General features: G+C 44.6%; 1 protein-coding gene across 1 annotated transcript; it reads right to left on the bottom strand.

The window, feature by feature from the left end:
- Positions 1–4,965: 4,965 nt before the first annotated feature.
- On the bottom strand, positions 4,966–10,488 carry LOC110535265 (retinol dehydrogenase 12-like). Its single transcript, XM_036974717.1, has 7 exons — positions 10,147–10,488; positions 9,085–9,219; positions 8,665–8,856; positions 8,173–8,334; positions 7,965–8,084; positions 7,598–7,802; positions 4,966–7,437 (listed from the first exon to the last, which is right to left on the bottom strand). Exons 1-7 carry the CDS (start codon positions 10,211–10,213, stop codon positions 7,332–7,334), a joined length of 987 nt encoding a protein of 328 aa, XP_036830612.1. The 5' UTR covers positions 10,214–10,488; the 3' UTR covers positions 4,966–7,331.
- Between the last annotated feature and the right edge of the window lie 1,805 nt (positions 10,489–12,293).

The following is a 12,293-nucleotide window of genomic DNA, read 5'->3' on the forward strand; positions in this document are numbered from 1 at the left end:
GATAGAGGGGAGACAGGGGTATGATAGAGGGGAGACCACGGTAAGATAGAGGGGAGACAGGGGTATGATAGAGGGGAGACCACGGTAAGATAGAGGGCGGACAGGGGTATGATAGGGGGGAGACCACGGTAAGATAGAGGGGAGACAGGGGTATGATAGAGGGGAGACCACGGTAAGATAGAGGGGAGACAGGGGTATGATAGAGGGGAGACCACGGTAAGATAGAGGGGAGACAGGGGTATGATAGAGGGGAGACCACGGTAAGATAGAGGGGAGACAGGGGTATGATAGAGGGGAGACCACGGTAAGATAGAGGGGAGACAGGGGTATGATAGGGGGGAGACCACGGTAAGATAGAGGGGAGACAGGGGTATGATAGAGGGGAGACCACGGTAAGATAGAGGGGAGACAGGGGTATGATAGAGGGGAGACCACGGTAAGATAGAGGGGAGACCATGGTAAGATAGAGGGGAGACAGGGGTATGATAGGGGGGAGACCACGTAAGATAGAGGGGAGACCACGGTAAGATAGAGGGGAGACCACGGTAAGATAGAGGGGAGACAGGGGTATGATAGGGGGGAGACCACGGTAAGATAGCGGGGAGACCACGGTAAGATAGAGGGGAGACAGGGGTATGATAGGGGGGAGACCACGGTAAGATAGAGGGGAGACCACGGTAAGATAGAGGGGAGACAGGGGTATGATAGGGGGAGACCACGGTAAGATAGAGGGGAGACAGGGGTATGATAGAGGGGAGACCACGGTAAGATAGAGGGGAGACACGGGTATGATAGGGGGAGACCACGGTAAGATAGAGGGGAGACAGGATTATGATAGAGGGGAGACCACGGTAAGATAGAGGGGAGACAGGGGTATGATAGAGGGGAGACCACGGTAAGATAGAGGGGAGACAGGGGTATGATAGAGGGGAGACCACGGTAAGATAGAGGGGAGACAGGGGTATGATAGAGGGGAGACCACGGTAAGATAGAGGGGAGACAGGGGTATGATAGAGGGGAGACCACGGTAAGATAGAGGGGAGACAGGGGTATGATAGGGGGGAGACCACGGTAAGATAGAGGGGAGACAGGGGTATGATAGAGGGGAGACCACGGTAAGATAGAGGGGAGACAGGGGTATGATAGAGGGGAGACCACGGTAAGATAGAGGGGAGACAGGGGTATGATAGGGGGGAGACCACGGTAAGATAGAGGGGAGACAGAGGTATGATAGGGGGGAGACCACGGTAAGATAGAGGGGAGACCATGGTAAGATAGAGGGGAGACAGGGGTATGATAGGGGGGAGACCATGGTAAGATAGAGGGGAGACAGGGGTATGATAGGGGGGAGACCACGTAAGATAGAGGGGAGACCACGGTAAGATAGAGGGGAGACCACGGTAAGATAGAGGGGAGACAGGGGTATGATAGGGGGAGACCACGGTAAGATAGCGGGGAGTCCACGGTAAGATAGAGGGGAGACAGGGGTATGATAGGGGGGAGACCACGGTAAGATAGAGGGGAGACCACGGTAAGATAGAGGGGAGACAGGGGTATGATAGGGGGAGACCACGGTAAGATAGAGGGGAGACAGGGGTATGATAGAGGGGAGACCACGGTAAGATAGAGGGGAGACCACGGTAAGATAGAGGGCGGACAGGGGTATGATAGGGGGGAGACCACGGTAAGATAGAGGGCGGACAGGGGTATGATAGGGGGGAGACCATGGTATGATAGAGGGGAGACCACGGTAAGATAGAGGGGAGACAGGGGTATGATAGAGGGGAGACCACGGTAAGATAGAGGGGAGACACGGGTATGATAGAGGGGAGACCACGGTTTGATAGAGGGGAGACCACGGTAAGATAGAGGGGAGACAGGGTATGATAGAAGGGAGACCACGGTAAGATAGAGGGGAGACAGGGGTATGATAGGGGGGAGACCACGGTAAGATAGAGGGCGGACAGGGGTATGATAGGGGGGAGACCACGGTATGATAGAGGGGAGACCACGGTAAGATAGAGGGGAGACAGGGGTATGATAGAGGGGAGACCACGGTTTGATAGAGGGGAGACCACGGTAAGATAGAGGGGAGACAGGGGTATGATAGAGGGGAGACCACGGTTTGATAGAGGGGAGACAGGGGTATGATAGGGGGGAGACCACGGTAAGATAGAGGGAAGACAGGGGTATGATAGAGGGGAGACCACGGTAAGATAGAGGGGAGACCACGGTAAGATAGAGGGGAGACAGGGGTATGATAGAGGGGAGACCACGGTAAGATAGAGGGGAGACCACGGTAAGATAGAGGGGAGACCACGGTAAGATAGAGGGGAGACAGGGGTATGATAGAGGGGAGACCACGGTAAGATAGAGGGGAGACCACGGTAAGATAGAGGGGAGACAGGGGTATGATAGAGGGGAGACAGGGGTATGATAGGGGGGAGACAGGGGTATGATAGAGGGGAGACCACGGTAAGATAGAGGGGAGACCACGGTAAGATAGAGGGGAGACAGGGGTATGATAGAGGGGAGACAGGGGTATGATAGGGGGGAGACAGGGGTATGATAGAGGGGAGACCACGGTAAGATAGAGGGGAGACAGGAGTATGATAGGGGGGAGACAGGAGTTTATAAAAATGGCCGGTAAGTGATCCGGTAAAGAGGAAGGCTGGTGCCGTACTCATTACCCCCACTAATGCCCAGACTGTCTGGCCTGATCAATGTTCCCACACCAACAGGATGCATTATCCCATTCCAGGCTTTTCAGGCCTGTGTGTGTATGTGTGTGTGTGTGTGTGTGTGTGTGTGTGTGTTGAGACTCCACCCGGGAACTCAGTCATTGATCCAGGCCATTACAGTATGTGGGTCTTTCTGTCCAGGGTCCTGAATGAGGATGTTCGATATGTCTGAGAATGGTGGCATTGGGAATGTAATGTCCAATGGATATAAAAGATAATAGCTTTTACAGAGTCTCCAGTGGCAGTCCAGATGAGTCGATATTCAACTGAGTAGAGCTCGCAGACTCTACAGGACAGAGGTTGTCAAAGAGATAGCTGGTGTTTTCCAAGCTAACATTTAGGGGAACTTGTATATACATTTTTAGATTTTCATCAATTTTAGCAACAAGATCAGTCTATGTGGAAACCTTAGCGATGTTTGTCCTACCGCTGACCTGTGACATCCTGTAACGTGTGACCTCTCTAAGTTGCTGTTTACTTACCAACCGTGAGAGGTCACATGTTGCTGTCATAGGTCTCTGCTATAGCTTAATAAGATCAGCTCTTTAGTGGAAGACAGAGCTGGCATCTGCTTACTGACTCTCAGTTCAAGGGTCTTCACCATTAGGTCTATGAGGACAGCATGTCTACTGAACCATTAGGTCTATAAGGACAGCATGTATACTGAACCATTAGGTCTATTATGGCAGCATGTCTACTGAACCATTAGGTCTATAAGGACAGCATGTCTACTGAACCATTAGGCCTATAACCACAGCATGTCTACTGAACCATTAGGTCTATCAGGAAGGACACCATGTCTACTGAACCATTAGGCCTATAACCACAGCATGTCTACTGAACTATTAGGCCTATAACCACAGCATGTCTACTGAACCATTAGGTCTATAAGGACAGCATGTCTACTGAACCATTAGGCCTATAACCACAGCATGTCTACTGAACCATTAGGTCTATAAGGACAGCATGTCTACTTAACCATTAGGTCTATAACCACAGCATGTCTACTGAACCATTAGGCCTATAACCACAGCATGTCTACTTAACCATTATGTCTATAACCACAGCATGTCTACTGAACCATTAGGCCTATAAGGACAGCATGTCTACTGAACCATTAGGCCTATAACCACAGCATGTCTACTGAACTATTAGGCCTATAACCACAGCATGTCTACTGAACCATTAGGCCTATAAGGACAGCATGTCTACTGAACCATTAGGCCTATAAGGACAGCATGTCTACTGAACCATTAGGTCTATAAGGACAGCATGTCTACTGAACCATTAGGTCTATAACCACAGCATGTCTACTGAGCCATTAGGCCTATAACCACAGCATGTCTACTTAACCATTAGGCCTATAACCACAGCATGTCTACTGAACCATTAGGCCTATAAGGACAGCATGTATACTGAACCATTAGGTCTATAAGGACAGCATGTCTACTGAACCATTAGGTCTATAAGAACAGAATGTCTACTGAACCATTATGTCTATAAGGACAGCATGTCTACTGAACCATTAGGTCTATAAGGAAGGACAGCATGTCTACTGAACCATTAGGTCTATAAGGACAGCATGTCTACTGAATCATTAGGTCTATAAAGACAGCATGTATACTGAACCATTAGGTCTATAAGGACAGCATGTCTACTGACTCCTAACATTATTCCAAACCCTTACAGTAGAGTCTATTAGACACTATGTATGTCATATACTTATGGTGGTATAGTGTGTGTCTCAGCTTCTTTATTTCAAAGCACTTGTTGTAAAATAATTTCTCTGACACTGATATTTTTAGACAACCATAGCTTATGAAATTAACCCCGAATTTATGAAATTAACCGTTTCCCACAATACAAAACAATTTCACACTTTTTATGGGTCTCTGGATGTGAACTGTTTGGAACAATATTGGCTATTGACAAATTATATTTGAGAGGTTGTCACCATTGTAAAAATATGATTCATTGGTAACATGAAAGAATTCAGTTACTACTCAGTATCGGCAATCCTGGAAAGAGGCTGTAGAGTGCTGACTGCGTGGTAAGTGGACCACGCTGCTCTCTAGTGGCTCAATTATAATGGACACATTACCCTCTGCTGGTTACTCCTGCTCACTGCATGTCAGAAAACCTTACAGATAGAATAAGAGAATCACATTTATACAGTTTGATGCAAAACACATTTTTGTTATTCAAATGAAGGTAACAACAGAAACAAAGCTTACATTTTATTTGAGATAGTCATTGTTGCTACTTTGCAAAATTACCTTGAAGATGATCCTCCCTTGAAAAACAGAATGACCATCAGTAGTTTCCCATTTCAGGAGTGAATTCCAAAAGACAACTACTCTTTACAGAGAACATTTAGTATAAACATGCTTTTACAGTGCCCTCAGGAAATAACCAGGTGAATACTTGGCAATAATTACCTGCAATCTCTAATGATGAAATATACTATTTACCTGCTTATTTCATAAACATGACACTCTAAAGTGTTAAACTGCAGTAAATGCATGATCACCAGTGTAATATTCATCCCAATGTACTAAGCTATCAAGTACAACACTCTCAACTGACATTCATATTATCAGGCAGAGGCATAATGCCCATAGGGGGCGCAGGGGAACGTGCCCCCTCAGATGTGTCCTGTTTATACAACTAAAAAAATAAATAGCCTCCTAGCAATTTTATGAAGTTGGCTTTAGCTAGCCCAGATTGGTTCCCAATCTCCCAACCTCATAACTAGCTATAAAGTAGGCTATCAAACAAGTTAGAGTAGCTAGCTTGTCTAACTATCTTAGCTGGCATGTGTGCTGGCAAGGTTGGTAGACTTTAGAAAAGTGAGGAATTATTCAATGTACTGAATAAGACTCACATTCCTTTCAATCCTTTACCCAGATTTTTAGCAGAGATGTAGAGATGAATATTTAGTTTATTGAAAAAAAGAACCACCAATCAGGTGGATACAGACAGTTCAAAAAGTTTGCTTAAATATGCAGAAAAATATACATATTTTTCACACAAAATTAAGCATAATGATCATGGCTCTAGATTGCAGGAAAATGCTTTTTCAGGTGTTTGAAAATTGCTAAATTATCCAACCACTCCCCCAGCCATCCTCACATACTTTGTGCACATTCAGATTTTTGGGGTACATGACGCCCCTGTTAAACCTCAGATTTTTGGGGTACATGACGCCCCTGTTAAAGCTCAGATTTTTGGGGTACATGACGCCCCTGTTAAACCTCAGATTTTTGGGGTACATGACGCCCCTGTTAAACCTCAGATTTTTGGGGTACATGACGCCCCTGTTAAACCTCAGATTTTTGGGGTACATGACGCCTCTGTTAAACCTCAGATTTTTGGGGTACATGACGCCCCTGTTAACAAGGGTCAGAATTCTACAAGAATGACTGGCGATGGATGCTCCAAATAATTTGTTGGATATCTGATCTCCAGCATAGTGAGGTGAAAGGACTTTTTGTCCTGAGTTGAGTTCCTACAGGTCTGTTAGTCTTTCAGTCTGCAATCTCCAAGGTAAGCATGGACGCCCCAACCTGGTAACTACACATCACCCATGCATGTCTTTTTGAAGACTCCTTACAGGTCATTTTATATTGAGAGGTCAGAGAAGAGAGGCTTGAGGATTCCTTGGTACCAGTCGTCCAATCTGTTGATGCTGTTTGTCAGAGAGGGTTGGGGCTGTCCTTAGTTCATGAGTTCCCGGTTTTCAGATGTAGGGGGTTGTTCAGTCTTTCTCTATAGTTTGAAGATGGAGGGGGTTGTTCAGTCTTTCTCTATGGTTTGCAGGTGGAGGGGGTTGTTCAGTCTTTCTCTATGGTTTGAAGGTGGAGGGGGTTGTACAGTCTTTCTCTATAGTTTGCAGGTGGAGGGGGTTGTTCAGTCTTTCTCTATAGTTTGAAGGTGGAGGGGGTTGTTCAGTGTTTCTCTACCATTTTCAGGTGGAGGGGGTTGTACAGTCTTTCTCTGTAGTTTTCAGATGGAGGGGGTTGTTCAGTCTTTCTCTATGGTTTGCAGGTGGAGGGGGTTGTACAGTCTTTCTCTATGGTTTGAAGGTGGAGGGGGTTGTACAGTCTTTCTCTATAGTTTGCAAGTGGAGGGGGTTGCTCAGTCTTTCTCTATAGTTTGCAGGTGGAGGGGGTTGTTCAGTCTTTCTGTGTGGTTTTCAGATGGAGGGGGTTGTACAGTCTTTCTCTATAGTTTTCAGATGGAGGGGGTTCAGTTTTTCTCTATGGTTTTCAGGTGGAGGGGATTGTTCGGTTTTTCACTATAGTTTTCAGATGGCGGGGGTTGTACAGTCTTTCTCTATGGTTTTCAGGTGGAGGGGGTTGTACAGTCTTTCCCTATAGTTTGAAGGTGGAGGGGGTTGTCCAGTCCTTCTCTATAGTTTGAAGGTGGAGGGGGTTGTACAGTCTTTCTCTATGGTTTTCAGATGGAGGGGGTTGTTCAGTCGTTTTCTATGGTTTTCAGATGGAGGGGGTTGTTCAGTCTTTCTCTATAGTTTTCAGATGGAGGGGGTTGTACAGTCTTTCTCTATGGTTTTCAGATGGAGGGGGTTGTTCAGTCTTTTTCTTTGTAACCCACCAGACGGGCACTCTCCTTCCAAAGCCTCTTGGCCACCGCATCATCCCTCCCCCCTGGGGCGGTCTCCGTCATGGCACAGTCACTGAGACGCACACACACACACACACACACACACACACACACACACACCAATAACACTTTACAAACCGGAGCTAAACAACCTTGACAACAACTGAAAACAATTAAGTACAGTGACTTGATGTCCATGTCCTATCCAGCACTACTTTCACCACAGAGCTTACCTGAAGTAGCTGCCAGACTTGTTCTCCAGTCCTGGGGTGACAGCACAGTAGATGGAGGTCTGGGCACCCTGGGTGGGGGTCTTCATGAGGAGCACGGAGGGGGCTGACAGGATGGCCCTCAGCATGGGGAACCAGGTCTCCACGTGACGAGTCAGCTCTGTCCTGATCACCCCGGGATGCAGGCTGTAGGACGTCACCCCCGTACCTACCAGGGGATCAGATCCCAGTGTTTCACACCTCTACACCGTGTCTGGGAAAAGTCCTATCTGACAGTCAATTAAAACTCTTATTGGTGACAATATTGTTGTTGTAATGGTTGTAATAAATGTGCACAAGGCCAAAGACAACCGAGGGTATTTCTGTTTACCTTTCAACCTTCTGGCCAGCTCTCTGGAGAATAGCACGTTGGCCAGCTTGCTCTGCCTGTAACTGACCAGGGAGTTGTACGGCCTCTTGGCAAAGAAAAGATCATCAAACTGGATCTTACCTAGATGTAGGGAAATATACTTTGTTTTTTACATTGCATGGCACCTATATTATGGAAAGGCAGATAAAAGTCCAATAAGCCGGTTTACCCCCTTTGTGTGCAATGCTAGACACATTGACCACACGGCTAGGGGCGGAGCTCTTGAGCTTCCCCAGAAGGAGATTGGTCAGTAGAAAGTGTCCGAGGTGATTGACAGCCAGTTGTGTCTCGAAGCCGTCCTCTGTTAGCCACTTAGGGCACATCATCACACCTGATGGAGACAACCATCATGATGAAGCGCTATATAACTGGAATCAACCATCCTTATCAGTCATAATGCCATAGAGCCAGCTTCCCATTCTAGGCCCGTATTAACAAAGCGTCTCAGAGTAAGAGTGTTAATCTAGGATCAGGTCTCCCCGGTCCATGTAATCTTATTCGTTATGATCTAAAAGGAATAAAAAAATATCCTAGATCAGCACTTTTCCCTCTGAGACGTTTTGTGAATCTGGACCCAGACATGGCAGTTCCAGTGGTTGCTGAAGCCATAGAGCCAGCTTCCCACCCAGACATGGCTGTTCCAGTGGTTGCTGATGCTCACCAGCGTTGTTGATGAGTATATCTAGGCGATCCTCACTGGCAATGAACTCTTTGGCCAACTCTCTGACAGAGTACATAGAGGCCAGGTCCAGGTGCCGCACTACGATGTTGCTGTTCCCCGTGGCCTGACGAATCTCATCCGCCGCCCTCGCAGCCCGTGTCAGGTCCCGGCATGCCATCACCACCCGCGCCCCTGCAGCTCCCCAAAGTCAGTTAGAGAAGGCACAAACACACAACACACGCCATCCCCCCACAGAGCACATCCTGTCCAAAGAGGAGGGTACCCTACTCCCAATATTGCAACCATTTCCTGGGATGGGATGGTCGAAGGCAGTAATTTAACACCCTGCATTAAAGTAGGTCAAACTGTGTCTTTACAGTGACATTGTGTACATAGCTACATAATGTGATTGTGCCATACCTCTACGTGCCATGTTATGGCACGTTTCCTTGCCAATGCCGGTGTTGGCACCGGTGACCAACACCGTCTTGCCATGTAATTGGACTGAAGATTGACACACACCCCCAGCAATCCATTTTCTCAACAGAACAACGCCTGTCGGTGCAACAAACAACATGGAGAGAATTGATACCCTCCCACACTATTGTTTGAAAGCTGTACACTTAGAAAAAAGGTGCTATCTAAAACCTAAAAGGGTTCTTCGGTTCTTCTTCCAGGTAGAACACTTTGGGTTCCATTTAGAACCCTTTCCACAGAGGGTTCTACATGGAACCCAAAAATGTTCTAACTCAAACCTAAAAGGGTTCTTTCTACATGGAACCAAAAATAGTTATCCTATGGGGACAGCCGAAGAACCCTTTTGGAACCTTTTTTTATAAGAGTGTAGTGGGTTCATTTGAGAGCAAAATATTATGGTGACCAGGAATATGGACTAGAACTCTGTCAGGGAAGCTCTGATGTCTGAACTGATGATGTGTTTTTGGAGGACACATTTTTCTGGGTAGACTGACAGAAACTCTGAGCATTTTAACATGCTCCTGGAATGTATGAATAGGAGTTAACTGTGCACTTGATATTAAGAGCTGGGATATGTTTGTGACAAAGAACTGTTACAAAACATTGAATAACATCAAGATAACATTTTATTAATAACAGATGTCTGCAAAGAGAGCATAAACATATGCTGGCAAATTTAGTAAGTGTTCTTCACAAATTACAATTAACACAACCAATTTTGTTATTGTCTGTTTAATATTCAAAATAACAACAAAGTTATCGCTCTCTCTAATAAAACAATAATAAGAGAGACAAAAAGACAAACCAAGTTGAATGATAATAGAGAATGAAAATTATCTTTAGAGACTTTTCTTAAAACCGTTAAATCGATTTCATATTCTGAGTGATTTCCTTTCCCCGCCTTCACATTTAATTCAAAGTCTATTCTATATTTTTTTACTTGGTTATTTCATTGTAACAAACACGTTTCAAATAGTACAATGAAAAACAAAGGCCATGACTTACAGATAACTGTGACCGCTATGACAGCGCCATACTTAACCGGCGCAGACCGAGCAACTTCATCCCACATTTTATCCGTAGCCTTGGTCAAAAACCTGCCAGACCATAGGTGGACGGACCGAATACCGTTCGCCTTGGGAGTCACCTCGTTCTAATCGAGGAATATTGCGATGTTTTGTCGGCTATGATGCTCTCATCTGAGAGCGAGGCTATTAATAGTTTTAAAGCAATTTAAATAGAGGGATTTCGCGTCTGTCTTCAGATTACGAAGAGATTACAATCGTATTCTCGAATGTATCATGGGCAATACGAGAGCAGCAGTGGTGTCGAAATACAAAGTGTTATGTTACATCTCTAGGTGTGAACTGAGTGAGCCCAGTCCAGCGAATGAAAACGCTGCAAACAGATGTAAACATACCAATGCAAATGCATAGGCAGAATGGTATAACAATGCATTTGACTAGAATACAATTCCTAGAACATGATCTGGCATAAAGACTATATCCATGTCATGCCATTTAGGCTAATCTGCTGACTACAATGATACACTTTGACATCACAATGTCGGGCTAATATCTGTATGTTTATAGGCTGCTGTGATAGTTGTTTGGTTAGGCCATTTGAGGTAAGACCTATTGCTGCATAACACATGTCCTTTATCAAATGTATAGGGGGACCAGAGGGAGATAGCATGCCATATGTGCTGCACTGATGGGTTATGTTTGCTACCTCACAGTAATATTACTGGTCAATTCAGCGTTACAATAGCCTAAACCTATAACCTAAGAGAATAAAATAAAATATATATATACACATTTCCAAATACAGTACCAATCAAAAGTTTGGACACACCTAGTCATTCCAGGGTTTATTCTTATTTTTTTTCTTTCTATTTTCTACATTGTAGAATAATAGTGAAGACATCAAAACTATGAAATGACACATATGGAATCATGTAGTAACCAAAAAAGTTAACCAAATCAAAATATATTTTATATTTGAGATTCTTCAAAGTAGCCACCATGTGCCTTGTTGACAGCCGAGGCCTATAGCCTATAAGCAGTATTTTTGTAACATTGTTTTGTGGAGTGGACTACATGTACATGAATCCCAAAGTGAATAAATGATCATGGATGATGACCCCTTCTCTCATTCTCACACACACACACACACACACACACACATTACATTGTTATGGCATTTTCTTGTGTTACTTTTATATTATTTCGTAAATATTTCCTTAACTCAATTTTTTGAACTGCATTGTTGGTAAATGAGCATTTCACACTTGTATTCGGCGCATGTAACAAATCTTTTTTTTTTTTATTTGACACACGCGCGCGCACACACAGTTCACTCTGTAAAATTGTAATGTGAGAACATAAAATGTCAATGTGAGTATGTAACATTAATCAGCACATCAATAGTTAGTTCTCGAGAACCCAGCCCTTTAGTTCTCAATTGAAAGTATGGAACACAGCTGGATCAAGGAACTACAATCCTGTCACTGTTTTAAAGTTTAGAAACGTTAATAATCTTCACTTCTGATAGGCCTACAGTTTTTTTTTTCTTTTCACGTCAGGGTGGGAGAATCTTTCAAATACAAAATATACACTTACTGTATGCATTTTTAGCAAAGTTACATCATTGTTGCACCCTGCAGAATTGACAAAAACACAGCACCCAGCCAAAGTACAACACTTCCTCCACAGTTCCGCGCCATTGGAAATTGGAGGGGAGGAAGTGTAGTCTCGGTTTGAGCCAATGTTCTTTCCTAAACTCCACAGTAAATGTAGCTTTTGTATTTGAACAATTATTTCTTGCTTATATGAAAGTACAATTCTAAATGTTTCCAAAATTGTATCGCGTGTGAGGTGTATTTGCATTTAGACAGCATTTTGTCAGGGACCGAGCGTCTGGGCATTTTTCTCACAAGGCGAAAGAGGAAGTCAAATGGCTCAATGTAATGCAATGGAATTTGAGTCATGAATAAGGGCTAATAAATAGCATCATGATATAACAAAATGGCTGCTTGCAGCTTCAATGAATTTGCCTTTAGTGGGTGTATGGATATTAGTATTGACACAAATTTGGTTGAAATTAATACTATTTCATGTATTTGAGTATTAATTACCGTGTTAGAAATTAAT

The sequence above is a fragment of the Oncorhynchus mykiss genome, unplaced genomic scaffold (assembly GCF_013265735.2).
Source record: "Oncorhynchus mykiss isolate Arlee unplaced genomic scaffold, USDA_OmykA_1.1 un_scaffold_846, whole genome shotgun sequence".
Lineage (NCBI taxonomy): Eukaryota > Metazoa > Chordata > Actinopteri > Salmoniformes > Salmonidae > Oncorhynchus > Oncorhynchus mykiss.

Coding starts and splice junctions, on each gene's coding strand:
- LOC110535265 (XM_036974717.1), bottom strand. CDS start 10,213: ATGTGGGATGAAGTTGCTCGGTCTGCGCCGGTTAAGTATGGCGCTGTC. Junction 8,085..8,172: donor TAGCATTGCACACAAAGGGG/GTAAACCGGCTT, acceptor CCCTACATCTAG/GTAAGATCCAGTTTGATGAT. Junction 7,803..7,964: donor GCTGGCCAGAAGGTTGAAAG/GTAAACAGAAAT, acceptor ATCCCCTGGTAG/GTACGGGGGTGACGTCCTAC.